Source organism: Natrix helvetica (assembly GCF_964273705.1).
Source record: "Natrix helvetica genome assembly, chromosome: 2".
NCBI classification, from domain to species: Eukaryota; Metazoa; Chordata; class Lepidosauria; order Squamata; family Natricidae; genus Natrix; species Natrix helvetica.
In genome coordinates, this window is record NC_138552.1 from 173,546,618 (window position 1) to 173,568,822 (window position 22,205).

General features: G+C 40.4%; 2 protein-coding genes across 3 annotated transcripts in view; both read left to right on the forward strand.

Annotated features, from left to right (window-relative positions):
* Positions 1-7,226: 7,226 nt before the first annotated feature.
* RIPPLY2 (ripply transcriptional repressor 2) lies at positions 7,227-13,627 on the forward strand. Its single transcript, XM_081944833.1, has 4 exons — positions 7,227-7,384; positions 7,619-7,685; positions 8,471-8,535; positions 13,408-13,627. Exons 1-4 carry the CDS (start codon positions 7,302-7,304, stop codon positions 13,571-13,573), a joined length of 381 nt encoding a protein of 126 aa, XP_081800959.1. The 5' UTR covers positions 7,227-7,301; the 3' UTR covers positions 13,574-13,627.
* A 5,142-nt stretch (positions 13,628-18,769) lies between these two features.
* The window catches only part of CYB5R4 (cytochrome b5 reductase 4), a 35,527-nt gene continuing 32,091 nt past the window's right edge, over positions 18,770-22,205 (forward strand). Inside the window, exons 1-2 of one of the 2 annotated variants that reach the window (XM_081945883.1) lie at positions 18,770-18,950; positions 20,311-20,464. In XM_081945883.1, coding sequence (XP_081802009.1) covers positions 18,876-18,950; positions 20,311-20,464 — 229 coding nt within the window. In that variant the 5' untranslated portion in view covers positions 18,770-18,875. The remainder of the gene's footprint in view (positions 18,951-20,310; positions 20,465-22,205) is intronic. The other variant, XM_081945882.1, reaches the window with a different exon arrangement.

The following is a 22,205-nucleotide window of genomic DNA, read 5'->3' on the forward strand; positions in this document are numbered from 1 at the left end:
CTGCATCTTAAAAAAAAAACATAAAGCAAGCTTCAATCAGTGAATATCATAGGAAAAAATACAACTTTTTTCTTCTCTGATGGTTTTTCCATCCATATCATTTGTGTGTCTCTTATTTCCCAGTTTGGTCTTGCAAATACTGATGATGATAACCAAAGACATTTATTGGGAGGTGGGAAATGAGCAGAAATGGAAGTAAAGGTACCTTTGGGTTGGAAATTATAACGTGGATAGCTGCTTTGCTTTTGGCAAAGCAAGCACATGGGGCTGCTATTATGTGATAATCTAACCCCCCCTCTTCTTTGTCAGCAAAGTAATTAGATCCAGATTGCAGTCTATTATCATCTGGATGGGGCTGACCAAGAAAGTTGCTGTGGGTGTTGAGAATAAGAATAGAATAGAGCGGGAAGGGACCTTAAAGGTCTTCTAGTCCAGCTCCCTGCTCAAGCAGGAGACCATTTCCGACAAGTCTCTTCTTAAAAGCCTCCAGTGATGAAGCACAAGTCTCCAGTCAGGAAGCACCCACAACTTCAGAAGGCAAGTTCAACTTCATTGTTAGGAAGTTTCTCCTTAATTCCAGGTTGCTTCTCTCCTTGATTAATTTCCATCCATTGCTTCTTGTCCTGCCCTCTGGTGCCTTTGGAAAATAAGTTGTCTATTCTTTGTGGCAGCCCCTCAAATACTGGAATACAGCTAGTCCTTCTTTTCTCTAGACTAGCCAAACCCAAATCCTGCAACCGTTCTTCCAATGTTTTTGTCTCCAGGCCTTTGATCATCTTAGTTGGTCTTCTCTGTACTTTTTCCAAACCTCAACATCTTTTTTGTGATGTGGTGACCAAAAGTGGATGGAGTTATAGGTTGTAGCCTTACTAAGGCTTTATAAAGTGGTACTTATACTTCACATGATTTTGATTCTATGCCTGTTTATACAACCAATGATTGTATTAGCTTTTTTGTTGCTGGACTACGGATTTATAATTTAATTTATATAATTATAACTTATAATTTTTTTTTTCATTTGAGGGTAGCTTGTATCATATCACTCAAATTGAGCCTCAGGTTTTTAAGATGACCTCCAGTTTTCTTCGCCCACATTTTCCTTGCTGCTATTCACTGGATTTCCCATTATGCAGGTCATGTTCTCCACAGCAGTTCATAAGAAAGCCGATGTTCTATTAGTTCAGCATCCATGTCCAAACCTTGTTAGTTTGCGCTTTTGTATTTAATCCTGAACTACAGGTGGACGCTGCCTTTCAATCTGATAGTATCATTGAAATGGACATGCAGGGATATTCTCCAGATAGGTCCTATATTTTTAAGAAGCGTCAAAGTTTATTTAGGTTTGCTTTTAACAGTGTCCACATCCCAGACTCATATAACAAGAGTGGCAGAGCAGAAGATTTAAAACTTTCTTTTCACTGAAACATTTTGTTTTCTCCCTGTGCACCAGTTTAACTATCCAAGATAGCAGGGCTGGCACATTCTGGATTATATTTCTGCTTTTGATGATGTTTTCTTCTACCAGTGATTTGAGATATTTAAACTAGTTAACCTGCTCTATCTTGACTAGATTATCTCGTGGACGGCAGCAGACTGTAAAACTGTTGTTGGGTTGGCATTAACTTTTATTGTGTCATAGGATATATGCGTCAGAGGTGGTATTCAGCAGGTGCTGACCAATTCTGGAGAACCGGTAGCGGAAATTTTGAGTAGTTCTGAGAACGGGCAAATACCACCTCTGCCTGGCCCCTCCCCCATCTATTTTCTGCCTCCCGAGTCCAAGCTGATCGGGAGGGAATGGAGATTTGGCAGTATCCTTCCCCTGGAGTGGGATGGGAATGGAGATTTTACAGTATCCTTCCCCTGCCACACCCACCAAGCCAAGCCATGCCACCCAAGCCAAGCCACGTCCACCAAGCCACACCCATAGAACTGGTAGTAAAAAGTAAATCCCACCTCTGATATGCGTGGCAATATTCAAGATGTCTGTGGCTCCTGGGTCACTGCCTGCAACTATGGCGCTGCCACTGGTAAATATGAAATCAGTTAAGTAAGTAGGTCTCATTGTGTCCCCCTTTTCCTGTCTTTCCTTTCCTTCTTATAACATCAGCTATGACACTGAGCAGCAGGGAAGAGATTACACAGATCTGCCTAATACCAGTTGGGATCAGGAATCCCTTAAAAAGACTTCTTGCATCACACCAAATAAATAGTCTATTATATAAAAGGAAGAAATCAAGAAATCATGTCTTTCAAGAAATTGCATTTACACAGGCCCTCTCATTTACTCTGCCTGACAATCACCAGCCTAGCCAACCATCAATAAGCATCTCATTAGGGTAGTGTGCTTACACGTTATGGACATTTGTACAATTGTCTATTCGTAAAGTTTCGGCATCAGTGTGGGCCAAGAAGTTAAGAAAAGCTGGAACTGATTACTACTTTGAATGGGAAATTACCAGGGCTGCAGGCTCAATTGGGATAAACATCCCCCCCTCCCCCAAAAAATACCCAATGACAAATCACCTTCATACTGCTGCATGAGTGTTAATAAGGAGATTTTGTCTTTCATTTACAGTACTTTTATTTATTTAAATCAATTTAGGCATTGCCCAGTTCTGACCTAACACTTGGCAGCTCACAATGTAATGCCATAAAAAAAACTAATTCAAACCAAACCAAGATGGGATCTGGTCATTATATACAGACAAAAACAACAAACACCCACTCAGTAAGGGGTCCCATCCATCTCAGCCCAAGGCCTGGGAGAACAACCAAGTCTTCCAGGCTTAACTGTTTAACAGAATGTCACTGATATTTATTACCCTGAAGCTTCTGCTGGTGAAAGCTTAGCTGGTGGACGTACTAACAAGATTCATTGCTCCAACAAGCCATAATGATGACTCCTATGTAAAAATGGGGAGGGGGCTCTTGATTATGGGAATGCTAAGATACACAACTTTTCATTGCATACAGGCAGTCCTAAACGTACAGCAGTTCATTTAGTGGCCATTCGAAGTTACAATGGGATTGAAAAAAAGGGAATGACCGTTTTTCACCTATGACCATTACAGCATCCTCATGGTCACATGATCAAAATTCGGATGCCTGGCAACTGACTCATACCGTTGCAGTATCCTGGGGTTACGTGATCGCCTTCTGTGACCTTCTGATATGCAAAGTCAATGGGGAAGTCAGATTCACTTAAGCACCGTGTTACTAACTTAACAACTTCAGTGATTCACTTAACACAGGGGTATCCAAACTTGGGAACTTTAAGACTTGTGGACTTCAACTCCCAGAATTCCCCAGCATCTGGCTGGGGAATTCTGGGAGTTGAAGTCCACAAGTCTTAAAGTTCCCAAGTTTGGACACTCCTGACTTAAGGTGTCTTTAAATCGTAAGATCTTCAAAGTAAATCCGCATTTCACATCAAAAACCAGCAGGAACAACCTTCCTGAAGCATAGCATATTTTTAGGGATTCCTTTGCAATTATTTATTCCCTTGTGCTTATTCCTCTGCAGATATGTCAGCTTTTGACTGCAGCCGTATGTTTTAATCCAACAAATATGTTTCGAGAGCCATGCATGATAAAGCCGATACAGAAACAGTCTTGGTCAGACTGAACAATAGTCTGGATGGAAGAGGGGCAGGAGACCCTGTTAGTTAGGATCCTTAGGCGTTTGCATAAAAGGGGAAATGTTGGTGTGAATCCCATAATAACCATCATATTATGGAAGATCTGCTGATTTGGGGGGGGGGGGTTTCAGCTCTGTTTTAATAGAACTAGAAGTTGAAAAGCTTTGGCTGCTCATACAAAACAAAAACTTACTGGGCAAATAGTGTAATATTGGTGTGTGCTATGCCCTATACCTCTCCCGGCTCCTAGAATAGCACAGCTAGCTGGTATGCCTGTCCTCCAACCTTCCTCATACTTTTAACACCTTTCTTTATTCTATTGCCTGCCCTGATTTTCCGAGCATTTCCCCCCTCTTCCCCCACTTGTTGCCACCAATGCTGATGATCCAGCTTCTCCATACCCATATCTTCCTAGAACTTTCTTTTCCTTGCTTTCCTTGTCTCTCCTCAGCCACCAGTGTCATTAGCTTTTCCTTAGCTCCTGCCAACTACTTTCCTCATAACTAAACAATTCTTTTAATTCCAGATCAAAATAGATCTGTTTTGTTTCATGCGTGAACCAAACTACCCAAAACAGGTGTGTTTGTGTTTGCAAACAGACCATCTGAAACCAGTTGTTCCATGCATGGAACTGTTTGTGCATGGACTGTTTTTCCCATTCCTACTTTCAATCACAAATGGTATCTATGTGGGGCACTTTTCTGGGTTGGCAGGACAAAGCTTTGGTGATTCATAAGCTCAGAGTCGCTTCACAGAGTGAGATGGGTAGCATATAAATTTAAACAAAGAAACAAACAAACATTGTACAGTAATATTTAGCTCTGATCCTTGGCATTTATGCATCATTTTTCAAATCTATATAAAACCACCAATTAAAGTAATTCAGGGAATGGGTTTAAATATTATCAGAATGGGTTGCCACAGCCAAGTCACCCTGGCCAATTTGCCATGGCCAACTTGCTTCAGGAAATTCACTTCAAGGCAGGAGTTATACTAATATCAGTGAAATAGTGGAATAGAATAATTAAAGAAAGGATGCAAAGGGAGGAACAGAATGAAGTGTAAATGGCCAAAATTAAAATAATTTTTATTTATTTTAAATAATTAGTAGAATTGTTAAATTGTTCCATAGCAAGTTGTCCCAAGGTGAGTTTTCCTGACCACGTGAATTGGCTGCAGCAAGTTGGCCATGGCAAGTGTCCCATTTTGTATCAGTTATTCCTGCTTGCTGTATTAGCCAGATAGTACATGCTGAATCAGTGTCTAGGATCTGCAATATTCTAGTACAGTGATCCCCAATCTTTCTGGCTGCAAGGACAGGTGTCGGCGGCAGGGAGAGAGGGGATGGTTTTGCGTACATAATCTAATCTGGCACATGTGCAAATGAAAATTCGCGCACTCTATTGCTTGCATGGCCTACTTTCCAACAGGCAATGGATCAGTACAGGTCCATGGACTGCGGGTTGGGGACCTCTCCTCAAGAATTTATATATATAAAAACGGCTGTGTGTGTGTGTGTATATTCCAGCATAACTCTGGAACGCCTCGAGCAATTTCAACCAAACTTGGTACACAGAAGACTTACTCTCTGGAAACAAATACCGTTGGATATTTGTTTTCCCTAAAAGCCCTTGGGGTGTGTTCTGTTAAGATACAGCCTGTTGTGCCTTAAAATGGCTTCTACTGTACTGCCATAAAATTGATTCTACTGTACAGCGCAGTGGAGTGGCCATAGTAATGGTTTCACAGTACTCCACAAGGGGGCTCTCTCTGGTAAGGGGGAAAATCCAACATTAGAAATTACGTTTGGTCAGGACATTTCCCCCCTATAAATAAATACCCAGGCAACACCGGTTATTGGCTAGTAATTAGTGAAACTTAATTATCTACATCTTTATCTTAATTAATCTACAGCAGACAGAAGTAGTATTCACTCTGTTTCAAGATTCTCTTGCTTTTGCAGGATTATTTCTGTAAAGTCAGAACTCTTTTTTCAGGATCTCCACAGACTTAACTTTGACATGAATAATTTTATTATAGTGTTCTCTGAAAAGACAGGTTTTGAAGTTTTAAAAGTAATTTTAAAACCAGCTCCATGTGGATTCTATGAGTTAATGTACTTTTTATCAAATTTGATAAGTGGACTGCAATTTTTCTTCAATAGGAATGACCTTACGGAATGCACAAATTCTAGTTACACAAAAATTAAATTACTACAACCGAGAAAAAGTCATGTTTGTTCATTAGAAACATTTCAGAATCTAATAAGTAAGGTAGTATTTTTTTTACTGAGCTCTTATCAAATGAATTACAAAATGGAAGTCTGATATATGGAATGGAATGGCTTCTGTATGAAGCTGCTTGAAGACATTCTGGAAATTTCCATTGTTTCAAAGAAGTTACAAATTTGTTGATCGAGCCAACTCCAAAGTAAAAGATTCTATATTACTGTATTTTTATTGTACAGATACACAGTATTCTGAAATGTTATTCCTGATGATATCAATCTTTTAAAAAAGTAAGCATCTTGGGCCTAGGAAGTTTCAAAAATCAGATTCCTATCGTCAAATATTACTTATTCTTACAAAGGTCTAAGACAATCCTTTTTCTGTTGGACTATACCAAACGCCAGACAAGTGAATGCCCAATAGATCTTTAAAAACTTTGACCCCAGCTGGCATTGGCCAATGGCAAGGGATTAGAGAAGTAGTTGTCCAAAATATTTTATTTTTTAATTTTTATCTCACTTTTATTACTTTATACGTAACTCCAGGCCGAGAACAAACATAATTTTTTTTCCTCGTCCTGTTTTTCTCAGCCACAACCCTGAATGGTAGGTTGGGCAGAGAAAAAATGACTGGCTCAGTCACCCAATTTGGTTTTTATGCCAAGGCAGAACGAAAACTCCCAGTATTCTGGTTTCTAGGCCAGCACCTTAGCTACTTCACCAAATATCTGGCAGGGACTACTTATTTATAATTCATAATAATATATTACATAATGACATCATAATATAAGCTATATAAGTAATTTGTGTTACTTATTGCTGTTTCTGGATGCTGGCATAGCTTTCATTTTTAGCTGTTCTGTCTTGCCTCCTTTCTCTTCTTGCTGACACAATTTAAATTATTAAGTTCCATTTCTGTTGCTTAATTCTATTATGTGATTGCTCGGACTATTTGGATTTCCACATCTGGAAGAGCAAAATATATCCATAAATGAACGGATAACAATATCGTGGAACAGAAAGGGTGCTGGTGCCATTTTTTTCCGTCGCAAACTCTGGGTATTCTCATGGCTTTCTCACCCAGGACCCTGCGGACGAGAGCCCAAGCGTGAGCATCCCCTCTTCAGGACAACAGCCATGTGTCTGCTCAAGTGTGATCAACACTCACTTGCCAAATCTCTCCCTGGGCCATTTGGAGCTTGCACGCGTCCACGCTCCTTGTTTACCCCGCTGCGGCTTTCACGCGCAGCCTTTTTGTTTACCTCTCCGGCAAATGTGATAAGGTGGCTGGGAGGCTGCTAAGCAATCGTTATAAAAGCCCCTCGGGCGGCAGCCCATCCACACAGCCCAGCGCGGGGGAGGAGAGGAAACGAGAGGGCTGCCCACGTTTTACCGGTGGGTTGGCTGGGTTGAAAGAGCGGCCACAGTCAGAGCATGGAGACTTCGCCGCTCTGTCTCCACAATTCTCCGCCGCTTGGAACCGCAAACTGCCGGATCTGCTCTAAAGACTCCTCAGGGTAGCCGAGCTCAATCACCACGAGAGCCCGTCATGGGCAACCTGGACAAGCCTTGGGGCGGAGGGAGGTCCCCCCCATCTTTTCCAGCTGCTTCTTGATCGCGCGGGAAAAATGGAGCCAGCCTCGTCCGGGGTCCCGGGAGCTTCCAGAAACTGATATCCTCCCTACCCTTTTTTTTTTACTGTGTCTTATTGCCACATCGCGGCTAACGCAGCGTGTCTAATATATTTGCAGGTCGGAAGGATTCTGGAGACCTTGGATCCCCGTCCCAAAAGATGCCGAAAGACAACAAAACGTTGAGGTGAGTGTGTCCAGTAGTCACAATTACAACCGCCCTTCCAAGTGGGATTATACTGCAGGATAATCTTTCTTCAATTGACTAATTCAGGGTTCTTTCACTTCGGTGAAAGGAAGGAAATGTATTGGTATTAACGATTGCTGCTACTTTTCGACTAGGGTTATTGGCGGATTGACAACAATACAGAGCATTCCACGAAGGACCCTTTTTTTTAAAAACAACAAGCAAAAGGATGGTTTTCATTACTAAATTAAGTTTGCATGTGGGGCTCATGGGACTGAAATGTAATTCCTAAATTGGTTGTGCCTTTTGCAATGTAACGTATCAGTTTGTGCTAGGCACTATGAAAGGCAGCAATTTATTAATTCGAATTTTAAGATTTATGATGATTGCACAATCAGGAGAGGGGAAAATAAACCATGTATTTGCGTTACAATGTGTCGGGTGCGTGGACTAAAATGAAATCCAATATTTACTTTGATAATCACTGGACGGCTCTAGGTCAGTCATGCTCTTTCAGCCCAGCCCACCTCACAGGGTTGCTGTTGAAGAAAAAAAATGGAAAAGGGAGTGCCTAACATACTTCCTGAACAAAAAACAGGAAACAAACATAATATTTAATAATAACATTATGTATTCTTTTATTATGTGCCACCCAGAGTTATTTTCCTGAAATGGGTGGCTTTGATTGATAAAAATATATAGGAATATCAAATAATTTCAGATTTCTTCTTTCTGAAAGTATTATAAATTTCAACCATTCTGTTGACCTTTATTTCCTGCTCCAGTTGCACAGCCCTTCTGAGGCTACAGAAGACTCTGTAAAACTCGCACAATATACTCATCCAGTGAGGTAAGATAAAACAATTTCATTTTTTCCTAAAACATAGTATTACTGAGACTCTCAGGATTAATCTTTTCCATTTTTCCCAGCAGAGCTCCTGTGCCCTAAAAAGCTACCTATTGGGGGGGGGGGAGCGGGGGATCCAATAGGTAAAGCCCTCAATTGGATATGTTTTCAGGTAGTAGTTAATTATACAGAAAGGTGTCAAGGAAAATGATAGGATTGTATGTAAGAGATTTATTTCGAATAGCATCTGAAATCACACAAAACATATCAGGACTTAAACTAGTAGCTACCGGTAGAAGTTGTCTCTCCCTTGTTCTCTCTCCCTCTGCCCCCCCTCCCCCTGCTCTCTCTCTAGTTCTTTCTCTCTTTCTCTCATTCTCTCATTTTCTCTCATGTTCTCTCTCTTGCTTTATCTTTTTTTTCTCTTTCTTTTCTCTCTCTTGTTTTCTCTCTAATTTTCTCATTCTCTCTTGTTTTCTCTCTCATTCTCCCTTTCATTTTCTTTCATTCTCTCTCTTTTTTCCTTCGCATTCTCTCATTTTCTCTCATTCTTTCTTGTTCCATGCTTTCTTCTCATTCTCTCTTTTTCTTCTTTTTCTCTTGTTATCTCTCTATCCTTTCTTCCCTTTCTCTCTCATTCTCTCTCTCAGTCCAATTTATTTTACAGCATTGTGTGCGAAAAAATAGGAGTACTTCTTCTGTATGAAAGGCAGAATATAAATAGAACAAAACATAACATCAGTAAATAATTAATATAGCTTTTGCAACATGATTTCACAATATTTCTGGCTTCTCCAATTATTAGCCTAGCGGTTAAGACACTGGGCTTGTTGATCAGAAGGTTGGCAGGTCAAGACCTAAGCACCGCACCACAGAGTGAGCCCCCATTCTTGTCCTGTCAACTTAGCCGGTCAAAAGCATGCAAATGCAAGTACATAAATAGGTACTTGCCTCAAACTACAGTTATGTTGGCCACATGACCACAAAAATGTCTTTGGACAATGCTGGCTCCCTCAGCTAGAAAACAGAGATCAGTACCGCCCCTAAAGTTGGACACAACTGGTCAGAGAAAACTTTAACCTTTTTCTTAAACTATAGGTAGCCCTCAACTTACAATCACTTGTTTAGTGACCATTTGAAGTTACAACTGTACTGAAAAAAGTGATTTATGACCACTTTCACACCATTGCAGCATCCCTATGGTCATGTGATCAGAATATGGATGCTTGGCAATTGACATGTGCTTATGACGGTTCCAATGTCCCTGGGTCATGGATTCTCTTTTGTGACCTTCTGACAAGCAAAGTCAATGTGGAAGTCAGACTTGCTTAATAGCCATGTTACTAATTTAACAATTATAATGATTCACTTAGCAATTGTGGCAAGAAAACTCATAAAAGAGAGCAAAACACTTAACACTTAACAACTATATTGCTTAACAAATAAATATTGGGCTCAGTTGTAGTCATTAGTCAAGGACTATCTGTATTCTGAAGCCTTAAGAAGATTTTCTCCCAGTGTCTTCAACATTTACAGTATATGTTGTTTTAATTTTGTGGTTTTAGTGATGTTCTCTTATGTCTTTATTCCTTTTAGCATGTGCAATAGCAGTTACAATAGATGACTTTTTATATGATCTGGAGCTGATCATGTCAATTAGCAGAGTATTTTTTGAACTAATTAGAAGACAGCAAAATACTATTTTCTTGTTATTTTTATACATTTATTGCCTGTGAAAAGAGCCAATTCAAATATATTTATTTTTGAAAAAATGTTTTTACTTTAGTATTAATTAATTATTAAAATTATGTGTCTCCCATCTTGCTATCCCAAACACTCTTCTTATTTCAGAACAGACTTTAAGGATTTGTCTCAAGTGCCAAATGAAAATTTTTACCTGCTATTGGGGTTTTGAATATTGATTGAGAGAGTTGTTGTTTTCTGCACACTTAAATGTCTTAGGTCATTGTTCTACCAAAACTGGCCTGGCTGGTAATATCTTTTTCTGCCATGTTCCTTGGATGTTCCTTGCCATATTCCTTCACCTTCACTCTTAAGTGAGACAGCCCAACCTCTTCCATAGCTTGGCTTGTATTAAGATAACATTTAGTCTGGCTCCTTCCAGGGTCTGTCTCATTTTCAGTGCCACTCCATCATGCCATAGACCAGTGATGGCGAACCTTTTTTGGCTCGCGTGCCACAAGTGGGGGGAGCGCAGGGGGGTCGTGTACGGGCGTGCCACACCCATAATGCAACGCACGACCCCCCCAGTGCGCATGCACGCACAACGTGCGACCCCCCCCATTTTTACATGCTTTTTTCGCCCTCCCCAGGCTCTAGAGGCTTTATAGGAGCCTGGGGAGTGCAAAAACAGCCTCCCCCGCCTGCCCGGAGGCCCTCCGGAGGCTTCAGGGACCGTCCGAAGTCTTCCCTGAAGCCTTTGGAGCGCTTAAAACCACCCTCCGAGCAAACCGGAAGTCACTTCCGGGTTGCTCAGAGGTCGTTTTAAGCTCTCCGAAGGCGTCAGGGGAGCCTCCGGACAGTCCCTGAAGCCTTCGGAACGCTTAAAACAACCCTCCGAGCAACCTGGAAGTTCCTAAAGCCTCTGGGGGGGGGCGGGGGAGGCTCTTTTCGCCCTCCCCAGGCTCCTATAAAGCCTCTGGAGCCTGGGAAAGGCGAAAAATAGCTTTTAAAAAGGTGAACTCAGCTGGCCAGCGTGCACATGCGCACTCGCCAGCTGACAGGGCAGTGCCTCGCGTGCCCTGACAAATGGCTCCGCGTGCCACAGGTTCGCCATCACTGCCATAGACTCTGTCTCTTTTTCTGCACATTCAATAGGGGTGAGCTGGCGATGTGACAAGTCATACAGCTTTCACTATTTCAGTGGAAATGTTGGCTCCTACAAAGCCTTCTGCCCAAAGTGGTTTTATCACTATGACCTTGGAGGAAAATGAAGGGACATGAGTGACTGGCAAGCAACCGATCATGTAGAATTTGCAAGCAGTTTTTGTGAACTCCAAATTGTTAAATCTTAAGCATTTCAACTCAATAATGGGGAAAGACCTTAAGACTGGCTCTAATGTAGTCACCCATACTGTACTATCTTATTTAATTATTAAATGTACATGCCATTCATCATGACTCTGGAAAGCTTACAACTTTATTGTTTTCCCGCTCTTCCTCTGGCCATGTTGTAGCATCTATGTCAATTTTTTTAATTTATATGAGATCTATATTCTGCTCTTCTCATGTTTATGTACCACAGTCAAGAATAAGATCCCTAGAGCTGTTATTTGGTTGAATTTTGCTGACTGATCCAAGGCCACATATTTCAGCAGTTTTCTTTGGAACTGATCACTGTACTTTCCAAATCATGGGACGTGATTTTCAAAGCAGTTGATAAGGAAGTCATGGCATGGATCCCTGCAGCAGATGTGTCCAAAAGCAGTCAATATTTTTATGATAGCTACAGCTGCATATTGGTTACACTGGATCACTATCAGATGTAAGCTGAGGACCTCAGGATCCATGGCCACTTATATAATTTCTGTATGGTTTCTCTCCTCCTTTACAGACTTAGTCACGCTCTGTGAGAACAGGATAGGATGAATTAGAAACCTGCCATGGTATATTTACTTTTAAAAAATTGTTTTATTTTGCTAACAGATAATGGAACATTCACCTGTGTGTCACTTGTAATAAGCAACAAAGATGCTTTGTTTTTTGTGTGCAGTGCTAAACGTTCTTCACTGGATATAACTAATAACTTCTTTGGAGTTATTATGTGCCCCAAATTATTAAAAACCACAGCCATAAAACTCCATACCAGATATCTTTAAGTCTATTTAATGTAGGAATAACAGACAGTGTGTTTGAATTGTGCCAGAAAAGTTGCATTTGACTGGATACCATTTTTTTCAATATTTGCTTATTTGATTATGCAGGGTGATTATAAATGTGAAATGACTTATATGTTGAATAAAATCTGAAGTTCTCATTAAACATTTATTGTGTGCTTTAATATTGGTGTAATCAAGCAAAATTTCAAAGTCTTAAATCATTGCCTTTTAATGTAAGAATAGAAACTGGGATATTGATTGGGAAAATTAAAGATTCCTTTTCAATCTTTGATTTTTCCCGTAAGTATTCCTGGTTATTTGTACTACTTCTGCAGATGTGTGTTAAAGAGGTCATGCTGTAATTAAATGTAGTGTGACCTTAAATGAACTTACCATGTCTTCTTGCCTATGTGCACTTCTTATGGTTATTTTAAAATCCTTCCAGTTTTAAAAAGCACTTTCTGTTCTTAAGCGCCTCTTGAGAAATGTTAGAATAGCCCTGTTGAATGTTCTTGAATATGCTCAATAAAGTGGCAGTCAAAAATGAATAGTTTAAATCTCAGAAGGTGCTTTTAAGTATTCAGTGTTAATTATTCTGCCTAGATAATGACTTTACCATCATCTGCACAGAAGAATAGCAGATACATGTTTAAAGATAAATCTAGAAAATAAACTATCCTATCACAATATATTTTATGAAAGATTTATGACAGATTTTGAGGTGGAATGCTAATGCAAATATGACTTCTATGTTTTTACAAATTAAACAACAATTAGATCCCCTGAGAGCATAAAGGCAATCTTTGAACAAACTTATGCATCAATTAATTCAGTAGCACGTACTTGGCCTAAAAAGAAACGGATATCTCTAATTGTGTATAATTCCATTTTGTTGTCAAATACTGCTAATATTAAAGTGATTATTTATTTTAAGCTACTAAATTGTTTTAAGCTAATGATAGATTAAGTAGAATGAAACGAAGTGATTTTAATTATTCCTTACATGTTAAATTACAAATTTGTCTATTTGTTTTAGGCTATTCTGGCCCAAATCCAAGTGTTTTGACTACATGTATCATGAAGCTGAAGCACTTCTGAGGAACTTTCCTGTCCAAGCAACTATTTTCTTTTATGATGAATCAGAGAACGAGGAAGATAGTGATGGCACAGACCATGAGTCTGGAGCAGAAATGGATAATTAAGTGCACTGTTTCCAAATGACCCTGTTTATATTCCTTTATTTAATATTAATATCAAAATGCTATCATAATATTTTAAGCTAATTTATATGTAAGTTATTGTGAAATTAAAATTATTTTTATAGTACTGGTTTGTATGGGTTTTATGTCTTCTGCATAATCTTTCCTCCCTTGTCCTTCTGAAATCAATGATTTAGTTATGCCAAGAATTAAACCATACTAATATATTAATTCATAAAATGAAAAGATATAAAACTGCAGGAGTGGCCAGATTGAGTGAGTGAGATGGTAGAAAAGATGGGTTGAAAGGTTCTATATTGGGATTCAATAGATTTTTTTTAGAAAGAACTGTGATTTTTTTAAATTTATTTTTTATTTATTACTTTATTATTATGCAAATCTTCTCAGCCTTGTGGTTTTTGGAGTTATAATAGTAGCATGTGAAAAGAAGAAACACAACTTTCCATGTTTTATACCAATACAAATATTGTTAGTCCTCAACTTACGATCATAATTGAGCCCAAAATTTTTGTTGCTAAGCAAGAAAATACATAGCAATAGATGTAAAATCTTAGCATTAGAAAATTAATTTGTAAAAAAGAATAGCAGATATGCATTTAAAGATACATTTAGAAAATACATTTCTTCTATCATATCACAGTATATTTTATGAAAGATTTATAACAGATTTTGAGTTAGAAGGTTAACTCATTGTGAAATGAGTTTTGTCCCATTTTGCGAGATTTCTTGCCACAGTTGTTAAGTGAATCACTGCAGTTCTTAAATTATTAACATGGCTGTTCAGTGAATCTGGCTTCCCTGTTGACTTTGCTTGTCAGAAAGTTGCAAAAGGTAATCATGTGACCCTGGGAAACTGCAACCATCAAAAGTACATGCCAGTTGCCAAGTTTCCGGATTTTGATCACATGGCCATGGGGATGCTACCACAGTCTAAAGTGAAGAACTATCATAAGTCACTATTTTTCACTGCCATTGTAACTGAACAGTCACCAAATGAATGGTTGTAAGTTGAGGACTACCTGTATACTCACTCTACAAACTGCCCTTTAAGTAGTCTGATTTTTAATCTATTAAATTTAATATTGATATAGTTTACTTGGTTGATATAGTTTACTTGGACTTCAGTAAGGCTTTTGATAAGGTAGACCATAACCTACTACTAGATAAAGTAGAAGAATGTGGGTTAGACAGCATCACCACCAGATGGATTGGTAACTGGCTGACCAACCGCACTCAACGTGTAGTTCTCAATGGAACTGCATCTACATGGAGGGAAGTATGCAGTGGAGTACCCCAAGGCTCTGTTTTAGGCCCAGTACTCTTCAACATCTTCATCAATGATTTGGATGAGGGAATAAATGGGGAACTCATCAAATTTGCAGATGATACCAAGCTGGCAGGAATAGCCAACACTCCAGAAGATAGGCTTAAGATACAGAAGGATCTTGACAAACTTGAACATTGGGCACTATCTAATAAAATGAAATTCAATGGTGAAAAGAGTAAGGTTCTACATTTAGGCAACAAAAACGGAATGCACAGGTACAGTATAGGTGATACCATACTCAGTAGTAGTAACTGTGAAAGGGATCTTGGAGTCCTAGTGGACAACCATTTAAATATGAGCCAGCAGTGTGCAGCAGCTGCCAAAAAAGCCAACACAGTTCTAGGCTGCATCAACAGAGGGATAGAATCAAGATCACGTGAAGTGTTAATACCACTTTATAATGCCTTGGTAAGGCCACACTTGGAATACTGCATTCAGTTCTGGTCGCCACGATGTAAAAAAGATGTGGAGACTCTAGAAAGAGTGCAGAGAAGAGCAACAAAGATGATTAGGGGACTGGAGACTAAAACATATGAAGAACGGTTGCAGGAACTGGGTATGTTTAGCTTAAGAGAAAGAAGGACTAGGGGAGACATGATAGCATTATTCCAATATCTCAGAGGTTGCCACAAAGAAGAGGGAGTCAAACTATTCTCCAAAGCACCTGAGGGTAGAACAAGAAGCAATGGGTGGAAACTAATCAAGGAGAGAAGCAATTTAGAACTGAGGAGGAATTTCCTGACAGTGAGAACAATTAATCAGTGGAACAGCTTGCCTCCAGAAGTTGTGAATGCCCCAACACTGGAAGTCTTTAAGAAGATGTTGGATAGCTATTTGTCTGAAACGGTATAGGGTTTCCTGCCTAGGCAGGGGGTTGGACTAGAAGACCTCCAAGGTCCCTTCCAACTCTACTATTGTATCGTATTGTATTGTATTGTATTGTAATATTGGAATCCTGCAAGCTCCTAAATCCACTTCAACTCAAACATGGGCATAGGACTTTAGACCAAATTAGTAACTTTTAAATTAAATGATGCCTACCATATTTTTTGGAGTGTAAGACGCACCTTTCCCCCCCCAAAAAAGGGTGAAAAGCTGGGTGCGTCTTATACACTGAATACAGCATTTTTGGCCTAAAACCCTGCCCCCTTTGCAAAAATGGAGGTGCAGAGGGTGGGAAGGGCAAAAACAAGCGAAAAATGGGCCGTTTTTTTGCTTGTTTTTTTGGGGGGGGGCAAGCCCCTGGGAGCACTCTAGAAGCCTCCCAAAGCCTATGCATGCCCTGTTTTTTGCAAAAAAAATGGGCCCATTTTTAAGCTCTATCCAGTATAAAAGCTGGGCAGTGTTTCTGATAGAGAAAATAGTGTTTGAGGAGCGTGTGGGGTCATGAACTTAGCACCTGCCTGCAGTTCCTTAGAGCAGATGCAGCTTTTCCCACAGTCATGTGGCTGCCCTCCACAGGTGAAATATGACCGTTCAGGTTAAAGACTTGCAGGCAAATGCTATAGAGATTGACACCCTTCGGAACTGCTATTTTGCCTTCAAATCTGAAGTGCTGCAAAATACAGTATTGTTTCCTTTTGCAGTGACATGAATAGGATAACTGGGTGCTTTCTACCTGAAAGTAAATGTCACTTCCAAGATATCAATTATTTTTATACTTTAACTCAATTCAAACTTATTGTCAGTGCACAATATGTGTACAGTGAGATTGGCTGAGCCTCCCCTAGTGCACCCCCCCAACAAATACATATCACAGTGAAAGAAAGAAAATCCCTAACCCAATAAATCATACGAACAACACACAATCCTCTCTACATATATGTTCTCAACATTATATTATAATATATTGCACCAATATGAACATGTGCCAGACCTCCAAGCCTATCGTACTACATACTTATGATGTTATGTTGCATTCAGGAGTCTGACAGCCCACAGATAAAACATACTGAAAAATATAAAACACACTACACATAAGAGAAAACAGGCTAATTTTAACATATCAGGCTGTGATCATGCAAAGTAATATTGATCAGTCTTTACTTTACTTATAGGAAGTCACTTAAAAGGCACCTGGGGATAGTTTACATATAATTGAACCAGGAATGACATTAGGTAGTCCTCAACTTACAATAGTTTGTTTAGTGACCAAAGTTATAACAGCAGTGAAAAAAGTGACTTATGACAGTTTTTCACACAACCGTTGCAACATTCCCAGGTCATGTGATCAAAATTTTTAGCAATTGACTCATTTATGACGATTGCAATGTGATCACCTTTTGCAACCTGACAAGAAAAGTCAATCAGGAAGCCATATTCACTTAACAACTGAGTTATTAACTGCAGTATTGTGTTATTCACTTAACGGTCACAAGAAAAGTCATAAAATGGGGCAAAACCCACTCAACATCTCTGTTAGCAACAGAAATTTTGGGCTCAATTGTGATAAGTTAAGGACTACCTATACTGGGCTCACCTTGTATTTCCAGTCTTAAAAATTAATCTTTTTTCCTTGATAACTGTTGGTCATATATGGATACATTCAACTTTTGTTCAAATGTATATGCACATCTTTAAATGTTATTGATCTGCACATCATCATGTATTGTCTGCTGTCCTGCTCCTGCCACTTTTTGCTAACAATAAAGACTGAAGCTCAGTGTAAAAGACTTCATTTTAGGCATAGATCCTTTGCAGCAAAAATAAAGAGACCCTTCTTGGTTTACTCCATCCTGAAATGATGAATTAATGGATCAAATATATTTGAGAGGGTTATTTTAATACTCATGCAGAAAGAAAAATCTGGTCTGGTTCCAAGCCGGGAGAAAGGCGCTGGAAATAAAATGGAGGCTGATTTAAAAAGGACTCTTGTTTATTGATTAGCAGAACTGACAGTTCTGGGACAGCTGACAAAATGAGGTTGGGATAGGTGGACTTTTACACATTATTTGGGGTTTTGTGTGAAATACTCCAGGGGGTTGTGCAATGTAGTGAGCATTCTGTCTTTTGCTATTCTAATGGTGGTAGGTTAATCCTATAATGTCCTAAAAGTCATGTCCTGTTCTTCTTAATCCCATCAGCCGGAGTTGAAGGTGTTTTGTTTATGAATAGATTGGGGCAGTCTTTCTCAATGAGCACAAAATTGGCCAAGTGTGATTGGGCACACAAGGAATTTGTCTTTGGTGCATTTGCTCTCTGTGTACATAAGGAGAATAAAACACATTCATCAAGAATAAAAAGATACACTTAGTGATAATCAAGGTTACTGATAAGCTATCAAATCGTACTCGGAAACAAAAACAATATAAATTGAAAGATACAAGCAACATGGTTATAGTCATAAGTGGGGAGAGATAGATACTCGGAAGGAAGAGAAGAATAATAGTAATACAGTCTTAGTAAATTATTTGACAGTGTTGTGGGAATTAGTTGTTAAGGAGAGTGATGGCATTCGGGAAAAACTGACCTTGTGTCTAGTTGTTCTAGTGTGCAGTGCCCTATAGCGTCGTTTTCAGGGCAGAAGTTGAAACAATTTATGTCAGGATATGAAGGATTTCACAAAGTGGGGTTAATGGGGGGGGGGAAGCAGAAGCGCGTAGGGCGCGCGGGCGCAACAGGGTGGGGGGAGAAGGTGAACTAAACGGAGGAGCGGGGGGGGGGGCTTTCCTCCGTAACAGCGAACGCCGCCGACACTTCTTCCCCGCGTCAATCAAATCGACCAAACTCAAGCGCGAGCGGCAGCTACCAGGATCAGCTCGCGCGTGCTCTCCCGGCACGCGCCTGCGCACTCTCCCCCACCCCCGCCTCTCCACCCGGGGCTGCTTTCACAGCAGGCCGAACCCGGAAGCGGTTTAAACTCTCTCCGGCGAACTGGTTTCCCCCCCACCCTTTCCCCTTACTCAGGGAAGCGGAGGATTGTGTCGGCCTCCCGTCTGGTTGCAGCGGGAGAAGAAGATGCTGAACGTGCCTTCTCAATCTTTTCCTGCCCCCGACTCACAGCAGCGGGTGGCCCTCGCGGGGCGCAGCAAGGTGCGGGGCTGGGTAGCGGCTTTGGAGTCCCCCCTACCTGGTGGGGCTGCTCTGTCTCACGTCCCACGGGAGACTCGAGGGTGGGTTGGTGGGTGTCGGGTGGATTTGCGGAGCAGCGCTTGTTAGAAGAGACGTGGGGAAGGAGGGCTATTTGCATTGTAAAATCACCAGGTGGTGCGATTTGTAGCGGGAGACGTCGCACCTGTTTAATTTCTGCCTGTCGTGGAGAAATGGTCCAATGGAAAAATCGCGTTGGCCAGTTAAACAGAAAAAGTTTTATATAGTCATATTGGCTGCTTAATGGCGTGTGCTTTTTGTGGGTCACAGAGATCTAAAACATTTACTCCTTGCCTAATCAGTCATTTGCAGAACAGAAGGAAGTTCCTGTATTTCAGCTTGTTTTGGAACACAGTTTACTGTTCTGCCAGTCCTGATTTACAAGAACAATATCTGGTTCTCTTTCTTAGATGCTTGTAATTAATCCCCCCACCCACCCATGCCTAGATTTGATATTCGTGGATCAGATTAAAAGGGAGATGGGGGAAGAGGAAAAGCAGATTTTGGAAGTGGTGGAGAAACAATATGATTATGTGCCATCAATTTTGGGGGGGGGGGGGTATGTGAGAAGGTGAGCTTTAAAGATGCTCTTTATTAATATGGACTGTGGATTTTGTGATTGTGAAACTGGGAAGCCAAGTCGTTGATCTGATTTGCCTGTAAAAGTCTGGCAAGTGGAATAGTAGAGAACATAAAAGTTTCTTTATATACAGTTTGATAACTGTACCAATTTGTCAGCAGCTTCCGTTCCCCAGAGACCAATGGAGGAGCTCATGGCACACCTAGTAAGGATGCCGTTGTGATAGAGTAGCCCACATTGCAGAAGGATTATGAAATGTTTGAAGCCTCTTCTAGGAAAATAGAGTCAAATAACCATTTCCTTTTTTTAACATTGTGCCTTTAATATTGTGCCTACACTTTCTTACTCAATTTCTGCTCCTTGTGTAATATACTTACTTGGAAAAATTGAATTGATGTAGCAATTTGCTTTGTGTGTCAGAGACTGGATTGCCATCTGTCAGAAATGGTGTAGGGTCTCTAGCTTGGGCGAGGGTTGGGGGTTGGACTAGATGACCTACAAGGTCCCTTCCAACTCTGTTAATCTGAATCAGTTACTAGATGAATATCTGTAATATGAGCTTTGGAACATTGCAGTAAATTCACAGTTGCTTCATATAAGAACTGAAGTTTATATGCTAAGAAAAAGCATACCAAAATTATCTTTTAAGACAATTATGTAGTATGCTATGTCAATTTCATTTATTCTGTTTATGTTCTTTATTTTCATCTTTTCTCTTTTTAGGTACCTTTGAAATCAGGTCGAAGTCTTATGGACTGGATACGGTTAACCAAAAGTGGAAAAGATCTAACTGGTCTAAAAGGAAGATTATTAGAAGTTACTGAAGAAGAGCTTATGAAACATAATAAAAGAGATGACTGTTGGATATGTATTAGAGGTGGGTTGTTCTGTTGCCAATTCTTATACCGTTTGTTTTTCACTGTAACTGATATAGGATAATAAATCTTAGGGCCAGGTAATTTGAAAAAAATACAAGGAATAGAAGATTTTTAAGCCGGTACAATATCTTATGTTTTATGTATAGCTAATAAAATATCCTAGCATTTGCTGCCCAATCCTCTTAGACATTCTTTGTAAGACTTATTTCCGTGTTTAGAAGTATTCACAAGATCTACTTTGTAGGATTGTGCATGATTTCCGAAATGATTCAGTCCTTTGTGAGTGTGCAGCCCCAAACAGCCTCAATTTGGGACAGATCTGCACTAGCCTGTCAACATAGATAATGTTGCTTTAAGAACTGTATTTTTAATAAATTGATTCTTTGAAGAAACTTTTTTTTCCAAGCTCTTGCAGAAGCTTGAAAAAAGGGAACTACTTTAATGAAAAAAGAGATGTGGTCTGCTCAATTCACGGACATCCTTTTTTTTTTTACTAACCATAGGTTTTTTTTTTCTGTTCCTTTGGAATTCCCTGTCTGAGAAACTGAATTTAGTGTATGTATTGTTGGTTTTGGTGCTTCAATTCTTACACGTTTGGCTGACTGGCTTAAATCATATATCATTTAATGCGCTATAAAATATAAATCATAATGGCAGAGATGGTAATGTAATTTAGATTTTTTTTTTAAATGAAGGAAAAGCAGATCTTTTTTTATTATTAGTTTGAGACACTATCTTTCATTTGGAAACAATAGATGACATACACGATGTTTCCTTTTTATATTTTTCCCATAATAACTGTTAGATAGGATGGGTTCAGAGTCACTCAGGGAGCTTCTGTGCAGAATATGCAATCCAAATGATCTCTGTATTACAGGATCAGTTGCAGCACTGATAAGAGTTATACTTAAGATCAGGGACGTGCGGTCAGGGGAGGCAAGGGAGGCAGAGCCTCACCTCTCTTCATGAAATAATAGTATATAATATTATATACATCCGCCCGGCCACGCCCGGGAGCTGCGGAGGCAGAAATGTTGTCGGCGCTCCCGGATGACGAAGCCACAAAAGCAACTGGGGGAAGGTCGTTCCCCAGTCTCTTTTGTGGCTTCGTCATCCGGGAGCGCCAGCAACATTTCTGCCTCTGCAGCTCCCGGGCGCGGCCGGACGGATGTAGCCAGAGCGACACTGAGGCGGTCCGGGCGGATGAAAGCGAGCGAGCGAGTGATGGAGGTCCTCGGTCGCTCGCCCGCCGGACTGCCTCGGCGCCACTCTGGCTACCTCCGTCCGCGCCCGCGAGCTGCGGAGGCAGAAATGTTGTCAGCGCTCCCGGATGACGAAGCCATGAAAGCGACTGGGGAACGATGAGAACCTTCCTGCCTCTGCTGGACTGCAAAGTCCAGCAGAGGCAGGAAGGTTCTCGTCGTTCCCCAGTCACTTTCGAGGACTGCGGAGCGCGAGCCGGCGGAGCACGCTCAGGAAGGCGGGGAATGGGATCACGTGTGCTGGAGGCTGAGGCAGCCTCAGCCTCCAGCACACGTGGTCCCATTCCCCGCCTTCCTGATGACGTCACCAGCCGTAAACCTCACCGCAAGTCACTGCTTAAGATACACAGACAAGGCCACACCTAGTATATTGCCATGATGAAAAAGCTGTTGATGAAGCTGTATGATGATGTACTGTATCATACATAAATATTAATATGCATTGTACATTTATTGGCTTTTCTTGAATTCTTCAACC

Bases quoted from the DNA above. Each gene is read 5' to 3' on its own strand.
- RIPPLY2 (XM_081944833.1), top strand. From the start codon at position 7,302: ATGGAGACTTCGCCGCTCTGTCTCCACAATTCTCCGCCGCTTGGAACC. The intron at 7,385-7,618 runs GTAGCCGAGCTC...ATATATTTGCAG, and splicing joins TGCTCTAAAGACTCCTCAGG to GTCGGAAGGATTCTGGAGAC. The intron at 8,536-13,407 runs GTAAGATAAAAC...TATTTGTTTTAG, and splicing joins CAATATACTCATCCAGTGAG to GCTATTCTGGCCCAAATCCA.